The sequence below is a fragment of the Nicrophorus vespilloides genome, unplaced genomic scaffold (assembly GCF_001412225.1).
Source record: "Nicrophorus vespilloides isolate i.1.1-1 unplaced genomic scaffold, Nicve_v1.0, whole genome shotgun sequence".
NCBI classification, from domain to species: Eukaryota; Metazoa; Arthropoda; class Insecta; order Coleoptera; family Silphidae; genus Nicrophorus; species Nicrophorus vespilloides.
In genome coordinates, this window is record NW_017096134.1 from 84016 (window position 1) to 104645 (window position 20630).

Sequence of the window (20630 nt, forward strand, 5' to 3'; positions counted from 1 at the left end):
CGATTCCTCTGCCTTCCAAAAGTAGTTAATAATCTCATTAATCATCAACCTAATGATGAACTGTTATGCAATTCAAATATTTATTCATAAAATCAGTATGCAACCCAACGAGCCCATTTATCCTTTTTGCAGATTCATCGTTTTCTTTTGCGGCTTTTCTGCAAACGCAGGAAACAGGTGAAAAAATGTGGAATTTTACTTTGCGCGATTTCACGAAACAAGCAAAAATAATTTCGATTTGTTAACAGTTTCGTATATTCAATTTTAGTTTGAACGATACGTTCTTCAAACTGAAATGGATTTAAAAGTACTGTTGTTTTTCTTGTATTTCGGATGCGCTTTTGCCAGGCAAATATTGCAGGATGCTGATAGAGACGTAGATTGGATGGGCGTCAGTAAAAAGGAACCAATTGGTAAGTTGTTGCGTCGATGGTAATTAGATAATTAAAGTTTGAATTATATTACTTTTAGTTAATGCTAATTATAAGTATGAAGGTTTTGAGAATTCGGATAATTCCAAGAGATCGCATGCGGATGATAAGTATGCGAAATACAAGTGCATGCAGACTTTCGATTTGCAGGAGAGGGCGAGCGATGTTGTGTATGCGAACAATTTGCGTGAGGAGGTGTCCAAATTGCAGGATCTGGTGCAGGTGTTGCGTGACCAACAATATATTCTGAAAATTCTCAACGAGATGGACTCTAATAATCACCAGGACTTCATTCCGCATTCTATGCTGAAGCACTTGAAGAAGATAGATGAAGAAAAGGAGGACTTTGATATAAGGCAAAACGTAGATGGTAACAACGAGGTCGATATGCTGAGGAAAGAGATCGAAGCTTTAAAGTCTACCATCTCCAAGCCGAAGGAATACAGGAAGCTGGACGATGAGATGCACCTTCAACGTGACGAAATACTATTACTGAAGAACATGTTGGATAAGGTTCTCAACAAAAACGATGCCGGTAATTATGGAAAGGAGAAAAGCAATGTTACACAAATGATTTACGAGTTGTCGAAAATCGAAAATAAATTGGGACATATTTCCAATAAGAATAATACTGAAGAAATTTTAGGTTCGGCTGCGCCGAATTTACCTACGAAACAAAACTTATCTTCAATTCACAATTTATCCAGATCCGCGAAACAAAACGACATGGAGTCGATAATGTCTTTACTAGGGAGAAAGGCTAAAAGCAACGTGGATAACGACGAAATTACGATTTTACTCAAGAAATTGAGCAAGCAAAGCAAAACTAATTCGCTGGAGTTGGATGAGGATGATGTGCAGGAGCAGCTGTTGGATCTGCAAAAGAAGCTGAAGAAGAAAAAGAAGAAGAAGACTAGTATGGAGGATCAACTCAAGAAATTGGAGAAACAGATCAAATTGCAGAGCAAAACAATTGATGATGATGATGATGATATTGACGATGATGATGATGAAAGCGATTCTAAGGCTCAGATGAAGAAAATACAATTAGCTTTGAAGAAGTTAAAAAAGAAAGAAAAAGTGCAGAGCAAAACTGATGATGACGATGATGATATGGAGAGTCAATTGAAGCAATTGGCAGTGGTCATTAGAGGTATGCAATCTAAAAACGAAGAAGATGAAAACGATGGGTCCGAATTTAATCTGCATTTGAATAAATTGATTTCGAAAAATAACGGACCTAAACTAAGTCAATCGGAAATCAGGGTTTTGAGGAAAAAGATCATGGCCATGAAACAAGGAAATCATAATAATAACAACCATCATAACAATAATAATGATGATGATGAAGATGATAAACCGGTCTTCAGCTACGAAGAAATCGGTAGCGAGGAAGATTATCCGAAGCACTACAATCCTCCCAATCATTACCAGTACGGTTACAGTAAGAAAACTCAATTCGGTGCTTATCCAAATCCCAATTACGGATACAATCCGTACTACAATCCGAACATCAATTACAACCAATACAGTGCAAATCAGAATTACTATCCAAGACCGAATCATTATCAAAAACAGTTTGTACCAAATCCACCTCCTTATAATCCGAACAGCAATATTGTTAATAACAACAATTACGATTCTAATGCCAACTACAAGCCGAGTTACTCGAGCACTGTTAAACAGTATGCAAATCCGCAGTATTCGCAGGATGCCAAAGTACCAGCACATCCGGCACCGCAAATTCAGTATGCGCCACCGAAAGCAGAAGAGGTTCATCCGCAACCTGCATACGCCCCACCGCCAGTGAAAAGCTCGCCGCAATTTTTTCCAGCTCCATCTCAGCAGAAAATTTCTACGCCGACTTACAATCCGAATCCTCCGCAGAATCTGCAAGAACCGTACGACCATCCACTACAAAATCCGAGCCCTGAGCAGAAAGTTTCCGATCTGAAGAATCAAATTTACGAACTGCAAGGCGTCATCGACACGTTCAACAAACCGGAATATCTTCAGCAACCTGAAGATAAAGAAACCGTGTACAATTTGGACAGGCAAATCAAAGATCTGAAAGTCGTTATAAACAATATAACTCAAGACTATCCAACTTATCAGAACACAGAGGAAGTTAAACCACCAGTTGTTCCTGCAGCCAGATACTCAAGAGTTACAGAGGAGCCGGAGTTTCGCAATTACGATTTGCGTAAGCATCGTAAGATTTTAGATTTGTCCAAAAGGGACGTGTCGTTTGCAGGTGAAGATGATTCCTCACCGAAAATAGAGAATTGCGACGAAAATTACGCGTTCAAACCCAATCCGAAGAATAATGTAAAAAAAACGAGGAATAAACGCAATGGCGAGAGCAGCGAAGAGGCGGAATCTGCACTTGGTGTGCTTACTTCTCTTTTCGGGCAAGCGTTAGGAGCGAGCGAAGAAGAGGCGGAAGATGTAAGAGCTAGAGGTAGTAAAACCCAGCCTAAAGTTTTCGGCGACGTGGAAAGGCGGATCGAGGAGCTCAAGAAACAGTTAGGTAACGAAATCGTTCGCAAAAACTTTTAATTAAAGTCTTATTGTATTATTTACAGGCTCAGTTAATCCGCGAAGCAATTACTATCAGCCCTACTATCCTGGCTACGCAGACGAGGCGGTTGAAGAGGAGAAGGAAAGTAAAGATTTATTTAAGACTAAGAAAAAGAGTAAAAAGTTAGATTTGTTCGAAAAGATATTCGATAAGATATTAAATAAAGTAATTGATAAAGCCAAAGTAGCGTTACCTAAGCTTCTGGAGGCTTTAGTTGGTAAACTGGACTTTAGTAGTTATTATGCAGACGATGGGTACGGCGATGGATATGGTAACGGAGGCTACCAGATGGACAAGAGTTACAAATCCAATTTCGGTCTATCCGGTATCCTGCCGATGATCGTAATCAAAGTCATATCGAACATCAGTTACTTCGTTAGTTATCTGCAGAAATATAGGTTCCTTAGAGTCTTTTTAGTACCAGCTCTTGTACTGTTAATTGTTGCTGGAGCTATAATATTTTTAGTTTGGTGGATGCAACCATCCGACGATTACCAACAGACCAATTACAATGTTAATTCCAATTACGAAGGTGGCAGCAATTATGGAAACAACTACAATACGTATGGTAGTCCTGGATACAGCAAAAAATATTCACCCAATAGCTATAGTAAACCGAATTATAATAATTATAGATCTTCGGAAAATCAAATAAATGACTAGACTTACGTTGCGTTTATTTTATTTAATCCATTGAAATACAATTTACAAACTGATGTTTATTTTAAAATTTAATGTTGGTAGCATTATAGACGCTACTTTATTTTGGTTGGTAATCAATTTTGGAAGTGACGCTCAAGTTCTGTGCACTTTTGTTTCAATGCGTTGCAATACAATCGAAAACATGGATTACGTGCAGAAGACGAAACGCTTGAAGCTGCTGAGGAAACCAGTAGTGTACGACGCAGATAGTGTCTCCAAGGTGCATACAAGTCCTGCGACGATGGGAAATAATCGAAAGGGTATTGGCGAAATAATTTCCAAATTCGCCGATCACATTCCGAGGCAGTGGAGTCCCGATGATGCAAAACCACCAGGTTTATATTTTTCCTTAATTAATTTACTTCATTTTGTTTACTAATCTTTATTTTGAACAGAGATCTACGTAATGCTTATCTTCTTGATGATCAGCTTATTGGGAATATATTATTTTGAGACGTCAAACAACCAGATGTGTAAGTAATTCATTATTAAGAAAGTTAATTAACTAAGTAAATTATTATTTTTTTTCAAACAGCAAAAACAACGATGGTTCAAACATTCAAAAACGTCGATCGTGCATTGTTCGAACTGCAACTTGAAGTCAGTCACTTAAGGAAACAATTGGAACGGTAAACAATACTTTGATCATCTTTTGTTTTTGTCAACTGAATCGTTTCATTGCAGTACGAACGATCCGGATAATATTGAGAAGAGAATCACGGATGCCTTGGATCTTTACGACGCCGACAAAGTTGGCATGATAGGTATTTGCCACATATTCAAGTTTTTTTCAAAAAATTATTAATACGATAATTTTGCAGATTTCGCTTTGAAAAGTGCAGGAGCTTCTATTGTCGATACGCCGGATACCAAACCACATCCCACCAAATTGGTCTTCTACGCGTGGGGAATTTTCGAGTTCAAACTGTACTCGAAGCCGGAGTCTCTGCTCACACCTGGAACACAACCTGGCGATTGTTTTTCTTTCAGTGGAAGCAGCGGTCGCGTTCAGATCCGTTTACCAAGACTGGTCGAAATTGGAGCTGTGACTATTGATCATGTCAGAGCTAATTTGGTTAAAGATAGAACAAGCGCCCCAAAGGATTTCAAAATTATTGTAAGTCTTGCAATAACTTAAAATTTGTATATAAATCAAAGAAATTTATGTTTTCAGGGTTTCAGTGATTCCGACAAAGAACCACAACTTTTGGGCGAATTCGTGTACAACATCGATGGTCAACCGGTGCAGACCTTTAAAGTTTCCAGTTTGGGGAAGAAATTTCGTTACGTTGAGTTGAATGTTGCGAGCAATTACGGCAACCAAGAGTATACATGCGTTTATAGAATTAGGATTCATGGACAGGTGTAAATCTATTGCAGTTCCTCCACTAAATGTTCTTTATTACTTGTTCATTGATTCACATTCCTGTTTATTTGTTATTAGTTAATGAAATAAAGTTCTCTTTACTTGTTCATCCAAAAGTATAGATTTAAGTTGATTTCAGTTTCAAGTTATTGTTAATACTAATAATTATATTTACCTAAATAAATGTTACTTTAAAATGTTTTTCTCAATAAAAAATATTTTCAGTTACTGGACAGTTTTAAAACATAAATTTATATAGGCTGCGGTGTCCGAGTGGTTAAGGAGATGGACTTGAAATCCATTGGGCTCTGCCCGCACAGGTTCGAATCCTGTCCGCAGCGTTCGTTTTGCTAAAACAAATAATTTTAATTGTTTTTTTAATTATACACCAAGTTAAATTGAACCATTATATTTTAAGTGTTTTATAACAACTTTAATAATTTAACGTTTAATTAATTATTATTCACAACATCTTTAAAGTAATATAGAGTATCAATAGTTAATTTACTAAATTAGTTTTATACTTATGCAATTACATATATGCACACAAAGTTTATAACATGATTTTTTTTTGTAATTTTAGTTGGTTTTTCATAAATTTATAAAAAAAAATGTTTGAAAAATTCGAATTGGATGAAATGTTTAAAATAACAATATTATTATTATTACTTGAGAAATACAATTTTGATTTGAATTTGATAATAAACGAAGTTGTTATATAAGCTGTGGTGTCCGAGTGGTTAAGGAGTTTGACTCGAAATCAAATGGGCTATGCCCGCACAGGTTCGAATCCTGTCCGCAGCGGTTAATCCTTTTATTGCATAATATTACTAGCTTACATCATCATGTTTTCTAAATATTCTTCAAACTTAAATCAAGTATTATAATTTGTTTTTTTAGACAAGATTTATTGTTTGTTTTAGAGCTAAAAGTACTTGCTTTATTTTGATAACAGAATTAGTAAAAATCTGTTAACAAGAGAGAATAATCTTTGATTACAAAAATTCCGATAGATGTCATCAATAGTTTGATTCTTAGTTTTGTTAACTTTATATTTTTCATCACTTTTTCATGTATGTTACAAAAATATTTAATAGTATTTTAAATATTATTTTTCTTAATTAATAAAAATAATACTTCAATTTACTGCAGGATTTATACTAATGTTTGGTATTGAAGCAAAAGAAACGCTGCGGACAGGATTCGAACCTGTGCGGGCAGAGCCCAATGGATTTCAAGTCCATCTCCTTAACCACTCGGACACCGCAGCTTATATAAGTAAATAGCACATAACCAAACACGCGTTACAGCAATAACTTCTTGTTAATTAACTAGATACAATTAACTAAAATAATATTAAGAAACTAAACTTACTTTATTTAAACTAATGCAACATTACTTCGCAAAGGTTTGAATTGTTATAACGGAGCGAGCGCATGTCTAGTATTTATCGACTTGGGCAAATTTGGTCCTTGCTTCGATGGAAGAGGGCGCTAAAATGCACTTTAAACCTTGATCAAAGTTTAAATTATGTTATTCCTCATTGTTATGGCAATTAGTTTTAGTGCTGTTTTATGTTATGCTAAATATAAATACGTAATTGATCTAATGTTGAGTAATTGTTATATAAATATTTATATAATTATTTTCTTTATTTAGTTAATATTTAACCTAGTGTTAACTTTATAGGATCAGAAATAAATTGGTATTATATATGACCTAATTTTCAAATAACTTTTTTTTTGAGATTTAAAAATTTAGTTTCTTACTAATTAGAAAATGACCGAAATATTAAGTTGTTTGTCTTGTATTAACATTTATAATATTAAATTAATTATTTTTTTTTATTACATTATCCAAAAGTTTTGTTGAAAATGAGAATCGTTGAATTCTCTTCATGTTTCATGTAAATCCTGTTGCCAACAGTTGACATCTACGATTTCAAAAAGTTTCTAATTTAATGATTTGAAGAGTTTGAAAAAAATGTATCTTAATAACATGATGATTATATTATAATTGTATGAAAAATTGTAAAGAAACATTAAAAAATATTTAAGAAATGATCAATTTTTAACTGGAATTGATGAATTTTTGCTCACAGTTCATTTTCATAAAATCTAACAGAATTTCTATGATTAATGATTAAGTTTTAAAACATGTATCAGTTTTAATGTGTGAAATGGTTTAATTTTTATATTTAGATGTATCTAGTGACATTGCTTCAAAAGTGAAGTAATGAATAAGTTTGATGTTTGATTATAACTGTTAAGATTGTTCAAATATTGTAGATGTGAGTTGTGTATTCTAGATGTTGTTAAGAATGTATTTAAAGTTATGAGGATATTTGGTCTTCAGCTGTAATGGAGATGTTGTAGATTTTCGAAAGACCCAGGCGTGTTTGTGCGGCGTCGCGACGCGCGTCAGGCGGAGGAGAGGCGCGCGTCGCAGCAGTTTCTATGTGTGCCACGGAGAGTCGGGCATCGAGGAGGGCTATTTACCCCTAAAAAACAGAGATCATCCCCGGAATATTTTTGGGTACGAAAAAAAAAAAGAGAAGGGTGGAATAGCGTTGTTGGATGGACCGATGGGGAAGTGGACTGTGGGAGAAGATCGCTTCTAAGCTTTTCTGAATCGCGTTCGAGCGACGACGAGAATTCCGGAGTCGCGGATGTAAAATCAATCGGCGGGGGAGGCTTTTCCGCTAGGGTGTGTTGTTGTTGTTATTAAGTGCGCCTCCTGCAGGATACCGAAACCCGTGTTCCCTGGGCGTGTGTTGCAGGAATCAGGCAAATACTGAAGAGCAAAAGAGTGTGGATTGGAATTTCGGACGTCTCTCGGTTGGTTCGGGGGTGGAAAATTCGCGCCCGCCTAGAGTGATCTATGTATATGTACGGGGGGGAAATCCCGTGAGCGTTTTACAGGAGTGTTCGCCATTTTGACGTGCGGAGTTGTTAGGCGGATTCGGACTTCTGCTTTTGCGAAATTCATCTTCCTTGGAACGCACCCATCTCTGGATTTACCATCTACCACATCGACCAGGTAATTACCAAATCCGAACCCATCAATCCACCCATCGCCAACAAAAGAAATAGCCATGAAGCAAAAAACACCTATTAATATTCATGTTTAAACCAATTGATTTTAAACAACCTCCCCGTTTTTTTTTCTCGACAATTCGAAAAGCGAACTTTTTTTTTAAAACTTCGCAGCTTGGACCCTTCCCAAGGATATTTGGGTCATAATATTTACGTTCGCAAGTAATCGATGCCTATTTCGCCAAACATACTGTGTGCTTGTCGCAGACGCGTTTAATTATCAAGTGACCACACAAACACACACAAAAAAATGAACCAGAAAAACAAATCGATTTGAAAAAAAAATATGAACCCTTTTATTAGTTTCTTCCCATTATCAATGATTCAACATATGGTATGATTACATACAACAGCTGTTTTTCTCCACGTCAAATAAACTCCCTTATTCATCCCTTATTTTCATTATCCCTTTTCTGAAACTGAGAGGAAAACGAATGTTTGTATTTGTAGTAGTTTTTTTTCTCGGCAATTCCAAGCATTGCTCTCCGGGGGAAATTACCGAGTGGACATGAGACAATGGCCGATAATAAAGTAATTTCATTTGTGTAAAAAAAAAATATGTATATAAAACATTGACTAGATGAACCATTTTCATTGATTGCGCCTAATTTGTGTACCATTCAATTTGTCTTTTCATCAGGATTCGAATGAGGATGCTTCGTCCGTTCAACAATTAGCATGAAGACCATCAGACATCAACTATTTTTTGGTAAGTCTATTTGATGAGGTCAAAACTCTTGTTTCTTGTTGCTTTAAGTGTATATTTTTTTTTATTACAATTATTTTCTTTTTCTGTTTTAACATCGAGTCACGCCAATGCATCCCCCGCACGAGGTTTTCCCCAAACGCCATTTTGAATTTCATTTAGTCCAGATTAAAATTATATAATAAATGCGCTCTAGATTGACCTCATTTGATAAAAAAAAATATATGTATATGTAGTGGTTTACGTACAGCCGTATAGTAACTACATAACTAATTCAATTGTATAGCATTTTCTCAGGTTCCCAGTATGCTAATAGTAAATATTTTATTATAACCCTTATATAATGTTTTCAAAAAAATTCTTACAAATTACACAGCTTTGAAAGCGCACATTTTTGCTTCAAATTTGCACGTATTCATTAAAATAGTTCGAATAGAAATACACAAATTTTATTTCAAAGAAATATTTGAAATCTTTACTTAGTTAGTTTAAAAATGTACACAATTCAGTTACATCTAGTTTTTTTTTCTCATTTTACAACAGAATAGGAATATTTCAAATTTATCTATTTATTTTTGAACATCAATTAAAAATAAATTGATAAATTAATTTATTTTGTTACCTTCCAGATTTATTTATTTTGTAAAATGAATTGGACAAAAATATAATATTTTTTTATCAAATTTCAAACAATATTTTAAAAAGTTTCATTTTCAAATTTGTTCTTAATATATTTATATAAAAATGATACAAATGTACACAATTCAGTTACATCTAGTTTTTTTTAGGATTAGGAATATTTAAAATTTATCTATTATTTTTGAATATCAATTAAAAATAAATTGATAAATTAATTGATTTTGTTACCTTTCAGATTTATTTATTTTGTTAAATGAATTGGAATGAATTTCAAACAATATTTTAAAAAGTTTCATTTTCAAATTTGTTCTTAATATATTTACATAAAAATGATACAAATGTACACAATTCAGTTACATCTAGTTTTTTTTTCTTATTTTACAACAGAATTGGAATATTTCAAATTTATCTATTTATTTTTGAACATCAATTAAAAATAAATTGATAAATTATTTGATTTATTTATTTTGTAAAATGAATTGGACAAAAATATAATATTTTTTTTATCAAATTTCAAACAATATTTTAAAAAGTTTCATTTTCAAATTTGTTCTTAATGTATTTACATAAAAATGATACAAATTTTGGAAAAGATGAATTAATTGTACAAAAATTTGTAAAATAAAATAATTGGTTTATTTTTTTAGATAATTAGTGAAATAAATGAAATTAAACTCGTATTTCATTCAATTACAATACGTGATTACAGAACATGTTGTCAAACATTGTGAAAATTGAAGCAATTAGAACTCATTACCGAAGCGAACCAATTAATTTAAAATAATCCATTTTGCTCGGTGTTTTGTTTCGAAAATGAGAAACCTATTATTTAGTCTGAAAGCACTGCAGATCGTTTGATAATTAGCAAATTACTAAAAAGTCGATATATAACTGTGCATGGAGGAACAAAGAGAGAGAGAGAGAGAAAGAGAAAAACCGTCGCTTTTCTGCAGGGAGACGAACAAATGTAATAAACTATTCACTTTTAATTAAGGTGCTTTCATAAAAGTTTCATGAAATCAGTTTTCATTTCGCATTCAATTTACCGTGCTACTTTTCTCCCTCTCTCTCTCTTGCACAACTCGAAATACGCAGTGTTCCTTGTTTTACGTAATTACAGGTAATATACTTTTTTGTGTGTAAAGAAATGAAAGGTTTATTCTGTTTGTGTAGGAAATGTATCAAACTATTTTATAAATATTTCAGACAATTTTGTAAAGATTTTTTTTATAATGTTTTTATATTTGAAACTATTCAGAAAGGTTTTTGGTCATAATTAGGTCCAATAAAAATCTATAAATAATTTGAAAACATATTCTTCTTTTGATAAAAAAAGTAATTTTAAATTAATTATTACCTTAATATGGAAAGTAATAGAATTAACAAAACGCTATAGTTCACTAAAAACTTGTTAATACAACTTGGATATTATGCTGAAAAAGCATTTGAAATAAGCTGTGTTACTTGACAAGTAACTTAATATAAAGTGTTTGAGTTTTGTTGCTGAAGTATCAAAAACAGTTGAAAATGTGTTTGTGTTTGATTGCGTTTTGGTGAAATTTGGTTTCAATAAATTATGTAACTTTGAAAAGTGTTTGGATGAAAACAGGTGTAGTAAAAACACTGAAAAAAAAAACATAGATTTATTAGAAGTTCTCGATTACGATTAATTTCCCAGTTCTCGTTATTACAGTTATGACTAATCGCACAATTTGCTAATGACTAACGTTTTCACGTCAACACCTTTTCATGCATTATAACAGGAAATTCGTTTAATATCAGGCCATTTCATATGTATGTAATTGTAATTTTATTCCATCAAAATTACACGAAATTACTTCAAGGAATTCTGTACAATTAGGCAAAAAAAATGGAAATAGGTGAAAAAAGAAGATGCATCAATGAAGTATTTTGATCTTTGTAAAGGTATTAACAAATGTTATTTATTGCAGTAAACGAAATCTTTAATGTACATAAAAATTGTTTGAATTTGAAAGTAAATTGTGTTTGGTTCTTTTTGTGTATTGTAAAGTCAAATATTGTTTTAGTCCAACTAACAAAGATTTTGCAACAAATTTTAGTTTAGTAAACTGCATTCAATAGTAACGTTGCAACGACAATAGAAATGCTTTTGAATCGTTGCACCGATTGACGTTTAAACAAAAGCTATGTGAACGCGATCGTTTGTAGTGTACATTTTAAATATTCTGCACCATCGATTCATTTCTACCTTTTAAGCACAATACAAACAGTTGCAATACTGGGAAACCGCAAAAGAACATTATTTAAATGGGTGCGTGCATTTAAACACATTTCGGGGGGAAAATGTTAAGTTATTAAAGTTGGTCAAGTGGAAAGGTCAAGAACCCTCCAGTTGAGAAGGGTTTAGAGGGATGCCCGAACGCTGTGACCATTGAATATTCTATTAACGCAGCGTTAATATCATAAATTTCCAACATCAGTTAGTATTTTCTTCTTTAAACACAATTTTATAATTGAGTTTTCATAACGGAATATCAGATGAAGTATAAATTTTATTAGTTCTCAACTTCCTCCGAAAAACACATCAAATATTATGTTTATTGCGAATAAAACCTAACGTGAATGTAATTAATTTTATGTTATATAATTTCGTTATAATCTAATCGTTTACTGCGAACTATCTACTGTTATAAACTTGCTATATGAACTTTTATATAAAGCATATTTGTAACAACCCTTTATTGTTGAATTGGAGCACGTTTTCATGTGCTGGATAGAGGAAAATTTCTGTTGGAAGTGAAGATGAACATTTTCCTCATTACTCCTTCGCCTTGTGCAGCGGAAGGAATCCGCGGCAAATATGAAATGTTTCACGTGCCTTTTGCAGGTTTTTAATTTTCTGCCAAGCGGTGGAAAAAAATCCTCGCAATTTTTAATTTAACTCCTTTGCTAAATAACATGCAGACGAAATGAATGTAAATGAAATTTTATTACTTTGAGAGAAAACCGTGACATTATCATTAATTCTATGTTCATTGAAGTAAAGAGAGCTTTTAACTTCTTGAACTGAATATACAATAAAACGTACTGTAGCAATCATAATGCATTAACGCAAAATATTTACATTGTTTTTGATATAAAAATATTATTAAACGTTATATGTCATTCATCATAATTTGACGTTTAATGATTGTCAAATGTCAAATATTTGACAGCTGACGTTTGATAAAGATACATAAAATTCAAATAAGATTTATTTATTTTTTAGCTAAATATAAATAAAATGATACTAAAATTAACACGTTTTATTTAGTGATAAAGAAATTCATATATTTTGCTATTATTACATGATTTATTTTAAAATTATCGATTATGTAATGAAGTTTATTAATATTAAAAAAATAAGTACCATTAAAAGTGTAGAATACTATTAAAGCAGATATAAAAGGTGACCAAGTATGTATATTTAGAGCACGAATCTATAGCGAAATATCATGTCGTGGCTGTAATAAATATGACGATCGTAAAATGAAAGCAATGGATGGATACTAAAATCACAAAGCCAAATATACTTTAAGCGCGGATATCTGATCTTACATTCCAAGAACGTTGGAAATAAGATGTTGAAGTTGTAAGTAATCGAGAACTATTCAGTTTTATTGCAATTGATATTTTTCTCATCTCTACAATTACCTTCATGCCATAATACTCTATAACCTTAATACTCATTGCTCAAGTAATTTTTCTATTTATCTGTTATTTTTGTTCTAATTTATGATACTTTTGATTTCGATGAAATTTAAGATCATTTTCAAAATTGTTAACTTTGTAATAGCTGAAGATTATAAAATAGTTTTCAGTGTTTAAAAACTAAGTAAATAATTGAATCTTATTTACTTAGGTACGCTATACAACTGACACTAATCTGGACAAACTAAGACTAACTGTCTTTACATAACATTCATAACTTATATTAGGAATCCACGTCAAACTAAATTCAAAGCAAACCCAAGTTAACCTTACTAAACCTAACCTAAGAATATTCTACATTTACGCTAGTACTCAAATAAGATTAGTGAATATGCTAGTTTAATCTTAACAAAATTATATAAGAAAAGAATGTTAATTTTTAAAAATGAACCAAATTAATTCATCAAAACAAAAGCTATCTAAGAATGTTTTGAAATATCATAGTTATGTATTTTTTTATATATTTTGTACGTGTATTTTGTTAATTGGATTTTATTGCAATTTGTGTTGCAGGGTTGCTGTAGAGATGTTGTAGGCGGGGTGCGGGGGGATTCCCCCCCTATAGACCTGGCGCCGCCATCACGGATCACCACGGCGACCGGCACAGGTGAGTCTGCTTGGAAATCCCATAGATAAGCAAATAATCGAAAGGGGATTCCTATTGGATTCGTTACGTTATTTATTTTTCTTGTTCTTCTTCTCCTCCACCGTCTGTTGGCTTTTACAATATACGTCTAGGATTTCCAAAAGCAATGAATTATCCATACATTGGCCGTTCGGGCGTTCTGTTTTTCTTGTTTTCAGGTGAATTCGAGATGGAAATAATGAAAAGAAGGGAAATATAGAGGGAAAGAAAAAAGTAATTAGAAAGTTTCTGGCCTTGGCCCTAATATCCGCCGGGGATTAAGTAAATTCGTCTGGAAAGGGAGGGAATCCGGGGGAGGTAGGATAGGATGGATTTTGTAATTAATTGGACTTTTGATCTGGCCGTAGAAACTATGCGGCTAATTAATAGTTGGAGCAAGTTGCGGGGTTTGAGGTTCGGTAATGATGGAAAAATCTTTTGAGTGTGTCGAATGATGAGTGCGGGATAAAGCGAAACGCGCGGTCCGTTTTGATTGCACATACATGGGGGAACTATTGATTAGTCCGGTGGATAGAAATGCGCGCACAGGCGGCTGTGGAGGCGGCGGTGACGATGACGGTGGAGGAGAGGAGAAGAGGTGGAGGCGGCGGTGGCGGAGGTAGAGACTTCGCAGCGAATGCATAAACAACGAATTCCGCAAAACATGCTTGCTTGCATACGCGCATACTTGCACAGTTCGGTGGACTCCCTTAAACATTACCCGAAAAACCTATAATTTTTGTTACGCGGTTTCTGTTAAAAAGTTCGAGGGAGAAATTTGAAGGCGATTCTCTTGATTTTTTTTTCTTCTTCTATTCTACTTATTTTCATCGTTAGTTTGCGAGTGTATTTCGCGTTATTGTATTGGAGTGGGGCCAAGGAAACAATTTGCGGCACGTTAAAGTTTCGGTAGTTGGCGGAGTAAAAGTTTATTTATCGGCAGAGGGAGGGAAGAAGGGAGATCAGTGGGGTGGTTGTGCTTATTGGATCTGGCTTAGTATGAAAATTCGGTTTGCAGATGTCCTGACAGCGGGCCCGGGGCCACCAGGATGCCTACGGAGGAGGACTATGCAAGGAGACAGGTCTTGCAGCGCGGCTCGCCGGCGCCAGCCCCTTGCCCTGCTGGTTGTCCTGCTGCGGTTCAGCTGGTACCCGCAGAGAGGTTCCCAACGAGTTATGGCAGCGAGAAGATGCTACACGGAGATAGGTACGAGCCGCAGGAGAGGTACCAGTCGACGGACCGCTTTGGTTCGGAGCGGTCCCATTCAGATCGATTGCCATCGGGAGAGAGGTACCACGGTGTGTCTGAGAGGTACCCGTTGGGCGGCGAGAGGCCGACGACTGCGGTCTCTTCGGAGAGGTTGCAACCGGAGAGGCACCACTACACGGACCGCCGATACCAGGAGCGGAGTATTGGCTCGCTGGACAGGTTCCACAACGGTTACACTAGAACCAACACACCGACTGATAGATATAGCACATTATCTAACGATAAGGATAGATGCGTCAGTAGTGATAGATATGATAAGTACCAAAGCGGCGATCGCCATTCGTCGAGCCAAAGCGTATGCTCTCCTGCGGAGAGGTACGCTTCGAACGTTGGTTCCAAGACTCTACCATCAGAGGTTTACAAATATAAGGACAGGAGCAAATACACCACGCAGGGAGGATTCCAGCAGCAGCAGCAGCAACACCAGCAGCAGCAGCTCCAGCAACAGCAGCAGCAGCTCCAGCAACAGCAGCAGCAGCTCCAGCAGCAGCAGCTCCAGCTCCAGCAGCAGTACCAGCAGCAGCAGCAACAACAACAACCAACCCAGCAGCAGCTATCATCAACCCAGCAGCAGCAACAGCAACCACAACTACAACAACAACCTACCCAGCAGCAGCAGCAACGATATGAATACGAGCGGTACCAACCAGAACGCTACCCAGCGATTCCTTGCCCGGAGCGTTTTGCCACCCAAGACCGCTCATCTTTTACTCAAGTACCTTACATGGAACCACCGTCTCCGGCGCCCGCCAGTGACAGGTTCATCCCTCCCCCACCTCTCTCTCCAGCTGACACTCCCAGCCCTGAGTGTTACCCTTCCAACCCCTTCCCATCCCCAACCAACAACGTCCCAGCAGCAACGACCTTCATCCCGCCGCCCCCGTTATCCCCGTCCCCCACAGAGAACTACTCACCAAAGCGATACCCGACGCCCACCCAGTACAGACAGTACTACAACAACTACAACCAACCCACAACCACCTACAACCCACCGGCCCCCGACAAATACCTAGAGCAGCGATACACGAGCGACCGGTACGTTCCTCCGAACGCCCATACACCCGTAGATCGTTACGTACCGCAACCGCAGGAACCCTACTACTATTACTCTCCCAACTACCAGAAATTCAATCCTTCTTCTGATCCTTACATGCGACGCGACCTCAATTTTCACTACCGCCTCCCAGTTCCATATCCATCGCAATATCCGCAACGCATCCGCTACTTGAACACGCCGAACCGCATCAAATGTTGCCAGTTCCAAGACCAAAACTTTCAAATCTCCAAGTCCAGTCCGGGCTCCAGTTCGAGCAGCTCCGTCACCAGCAACCAGGGCAAGGAATACTTGAGCCACGCTAAGCCCGAGAACCTACCAGATATTCAGTGCCAAAATTACCCCACTTACCAACTTCAGCAGCAGCAACAACAGGAGAAGGCTATTCAATGCAATAAGGACCTGGTCCGTAAACAACAGCAGCAGCCTCCGCAGTCCTGCAGGCATGGGATCTGTCCCAGTCCTAGCGTCGAGTACATGGGCGCATCCGGAGGGCGGCTCGTCAGTGCCACACCACCGCCTCCCAATAGGGGTACACCCGCTCCCGATGGCGCCTGCAGCGACACCTGTTGCAACCGGAAGCCACCCACGCAGCAGAACCTCACCGTATCAGTTTGGTAAGTTTATTCACAATTTAGCATAAATAACACAACTGAACAGCATTAAAAATATACAATTTAGTTTTTTGAAATCTACTACAATTATAAATTAAACTCATTTCAAACATATAATGAATTATATCAGTTGAAATTTCACAATCTACAAGACACTTGTAGCAAACGATCCAGAATTAAAAATACGATTATGTCAAAGTATTCTTTACAATAATTTCGATGGGCATAGTATTTTTATGTTACATGATAAATAAATAATAATTTGGTAGTCAAGCAATAAATGTTGCTTAAGTTTAAACTAGGTGATGACGGTTTGCGCTTCAAAGTTAATACTCTACCTAAAGCGGTCGTAAAAGTTTTGAAAACGTTAGGTATAAATAATGGTCACACCTCGGATAAAGACTTTGTTTACAATAGTTTGTGTTAATATAGTCTAGTTTACATTAAGAGTGTACCATGGTACGTAATAAACAGTAATTACTAACGTGTATTGTGCACACAAACACGACGTGATTGGAGGGACACCAGAATTTCAGTCTGCTAGATTCATGACCGCAGCTCATTTTCGTGGTGGCGCGATTATTATTTGAAAAGATCGTCCTCCGTGATTGCATGCATACGCGTCTAATGGAAACGTTTCTTCGGCGCAGGAGGAGGAATCAATAGCAGCGTGCTTCATTTGAAATGCAACTACACGCTCCTTGCAAACTACCCCTCAACTATAAACAATTTTTCGATATATACAAAAAAAAAATCCTAACTATGAGGAGATTAGACGAAATGTAGTGAGTTAGGCAGAGTGAAAAAGAGGAGAAGCTTTTAATTGGAAGCTCAAAATGTTCTCTCCGCAGCATGTAGCGAATTTTAAAAGGGATGTAATGCTATTACGCGCATGAGAGAGCAATTTCCCGTTGCCTCGTTATCTCGTTTAAATCCCAACGATTTTCACTGCCACGTGGAATACAGTCCAACGAACGGGAAAACTGATTTCCAATGGGGGAATAGAGGAGAGAAGAGCAGGATTCACCTGCTATTTAAAAATTGACTCGAATATAACTCGGCTTAGCTTATTTAACTTTCGCAACAACATTGACTACTAATTATCGCTGCTAATTGATTTAGATCAATTCCACATAAAATACTCACAAATATTTTTTTTTGTATAAAGAAAACCCAAACAATACCACATATTTCTCAAATATTCCTACTACTTTACTCAGATATCTTCATAAATATATATGACAAAATATACATATTAACATGTACAAATATTTTCAAACATTAGTTATGAAATCCATATTGTATAGAGTTAACAAATTTTGAATTTTCACTGAAGTTAGTAAGTTACCATTTATTCAGTACGAGTTTCAAGTGAAAATATATCAAGTACAAAATGTTTGCAAACATTTCGCTTTACATCACAAAATAATAAATTAATGTTCTTTGAAGTAAGCTAACATTATTATTTTTAAGTGTGCGTATTTTCATGTCACCACAACAAAAATAAACGCAAACATTTTGCAAATATTTCGTTTTACATCTCAAAAGCAATACAAATAGAAAAATTCATCAGACCGACGAGCGCATAAATATTTTTGATATTTTAATATACGTGAAACGTACTTGCGCAACAACTGTCGTCGTCTCTGTTTTTAAAAGAAATTCCAGTAGAAGACATCTGTTTGATCTGAGATATTAAATAATTTCCATGCAAATATTACTTTGTGCTTCTGTGAATATGCCGGAACGTTTGGATGTTCGCAGACGCGAATCTTTGCAAATTGTTCGTCCAGAAAAGAAATTACTTCGAACGAACGACGTGCAACGAAATTGCAAGTTTATGTATATGCATATAAAATGCACTGCATTCGTTTACTATTTTTTTTGCTGTATCTTAGTGAATCTGAGAAAATTCGAAGCTTTTTCTGTTTGGCTTTAAAAGATAATTGAATTTCCGAAGGGTTAAGTTAGGGTTAGCAAGGACTTCCTGCTTCAGTTATCAGGGTATTGTAACACGAAGTTGCATTGTCGAGAAGCAAGTCATTATAATTCTGGACAATACAACAAAGAGAATAGTATATTGAAACAATGGACTTGTGTTATCAACATTCAGCACGTTCAGATTTCGTTCGAAATCTTGCGCGTAACATTCAGATTACCTTGGGAATACCTCAAGGAAATGTACTAGGTCTTATTGTATAAGTTAATTTCTTTAGCAAAGTCAAGTTAATTAATATTTTAATTAGCTTCAAATTTCTAAAGAAAAATTAACTGGAAATTTTCATTTGGTTGTATAAAATTAGTAAATTGAAAAAAAAACTGAAATGTAGAAAATCGTCATATTTTATTTATAGAAATATTTACACTGCACTTTTATGAATGCCATTTTTTAAAGCTTTGTCCTCTTTTTATTGTAAATTTTAATTAATATTGCGAGACTTTTCTAATTAACGAGAATTAAAAACGACACGTATAAATTAATCACGTACAAATTAAAAAAAAAAAAAATACGTAAAACCTTTACACAGTATCAATTTCAATGTGATTAATTATAAATTTAATTATGTATAATTCGATTATATTATGTAATTTATAAAACAGAAAGTAAATAACCATTTTCATTTTGTAATTCTGAACTATTATAAAGATTCTATCGTGCATGAATTGGTGGTGGATTCTCGAACGTCGGGTCGTTGGATGCAAGGAAAAAGGTATCAAAGATCGTCGGTAAAAGTATTCAAAAACGGGGTTAAGAGCAGATGCGATGCTTCTTGCATCCTCAGCTGAATATCGTCGGGTCGGATCAATTTATCGTCGACTTTATGATTGTACTATTAGAACTTGGCCTGGGACGTAGTTATCGGAGACCGAAACGTCCTTTTAAAAACTCAATATTTCCAATCTTCGCCTATTTTTTACTCCTCCATTCTCTCTCCGATTGATGTCAAGTGGCTCGCATGAAATCAGCGGAACGCAGTGTTCAACTTTCATTGCACATACGGACGAAATAATATATACAGATAAATCGATTTAGATTTCATGCATATTGCGGAAATTGAGTTTTACTATGGTGATTTTCTATCGAACATATTTGTACGTTATATGTGAGTAGGTCATGATTACCAGTTTCAATCGACCAAAATTGCATCGCTTTTTGATGAAGGTAATCTAGAGCAGAGATTCTAAACCTATGGGTTGGTTATATTTTTAATGTGTCACGAAATGACAACCTTGTCACCTTGTGTCAAAGTGTAAAAAATTTATATTATAAAGTACAACAATAGCTAAATATGTTGAGAACCGCTGATTTAGAGATTTTTTTTTATGAAATCTTACTTTTATTTTATAATATCATCAACGTATAATAGTAATGAGGTACGTATTATTATTATTATAATCCTATCACTTTATTTACTAGTTTTAAATACATTTTCAAACAGTTTTTGCAATAGAGAGTCGAACCGAAATTAATTTCGTTCCGGTTTACGGTTACGTTTCAAGTAAATGTTTATCGTTCCAGATTAGGTTTCGGTTTGTCTAAAAAATTCGGTTCAGTTCCAGTTGAAATTAAAATTTAATGGTTGGTTTTGTTTATTATGTATTTGTTTAATTGAAAAATAATTCGGAGTATTCAAAGACTTCATGTCTCTTATAGATTGTTTGTTTATATACTCTATTCACAATAGAACGACCAACACAATATCGATTTTTTTTTAAATGAACCGAAATTAACCGTAATTAAAATTTCGTTCCGGTTTCACATTTTTAATTCAGCAAGTTTTCGTTCCGGTTCAGTGAAAAAATCCGGTAAATTT

At 35.2% G+C, this 20630-nt stretch overlaps 3 protein-coding genes and 3 non-coding genes across 8 annotated transcripts in view; 5 read left to right on the plus strand and 1 right to left on the minus strand.

Moving 5' to 3' along the window:
- Window positions 1-30: 30 nt before the first annotated feature.
- LOC108569727 (bromodomain-containing protein DDB_G0280777-like) lies at window positions 31-3680 on the plus strand. The gene is made up of 3 exons (XM_017931389.1): window positions 31-413; window positions 472-2961; window positions 3017-3680. The coding sequence occupies exons 1-3, from the start codon at window positions 296-298 to the stop codon at window positions 3673-3675; spliced, it is 3267 nt and encodes a 1088-aa protein (XP_017786878.1). The 5' UTR covers window positions 31-295; the 3' UTR covers window positions 3676-3680.
- Window positions 3681-3856: 176 nt separating this feature from the next.
- On the plus strand, window positions 3857-5135 carry LOC108569728 (SUN domain-containing protein 2-like). Its single transcript, XM_017931390.1, has 6 exons — window positions 3857-4049; window positions 4110-4187; window positions 4250-4343; window positions 4399-4478; window positions 4536-4831; window positions 4889-5135. The coding sequence occupies exons 1-6, from the start codon at window positions 3857-3859 to the stop codon at window positions 5081-5083; spliced, it is 936 nt and encodes a 311-aa protein (XP_017786879.1). The 3' UTR covers window positions 5084-5135.
- Window positions 5136-5339: 204 nt separating this feature from the next.
- Trnas-uga lies at window positions 5340-5421 on the plus strand. Its single transcript has one exon. It is a non-coding gene; the product is annotated as a tRNA-Ser (tRNA).
- A 381-nt stretch (window positions 5422-5802) lies between these two features.
- Window positions 5803-5884, plus strand: Trnas-cga. The gene has a single exon. It is a non-coding gene; the product is annotated as a tRNA-Ser (tRNA).
- A 384-nt stretch (window positions 5885-6268) lies between these two features.
- Window positions 6269-6350, minus strand: Trnas-uga. Its single transcript has one exon. It is a non-coding gene; the product is annotated as a tRNA-Ser (tRNA).
- Window positions 6351-7536: 1186 nt separating this feature from the next.
- LOC108569746 (inactive rhomboid protein 2) overlaps window positions 7537-20630 on the plus strand; it is a 37463-nt gene continuing 24369 nt past the window's right edge. For 2 of the 3 annotated variants that reach the window (XM_017931416.1, XM_017931417.1), the window contains exon 1: window positions 16204-16818. In XM_017931416.1, the coding sequence (XP_017786905.1) occupies window positions 16298-16818 (521 nt within the window). In that variant the 5' untranslated portion in view covers window positions 16204-16297. Of the gene's footprint in view, window positions 8120-8815; window positions 8885-13765; window positions 13860-14895; window positions 15573-15776; window positions 16819-20630 lie in introns of those variants that run through there. The other variant, XM_017931418.1, reaches the window with a different exon arrangement.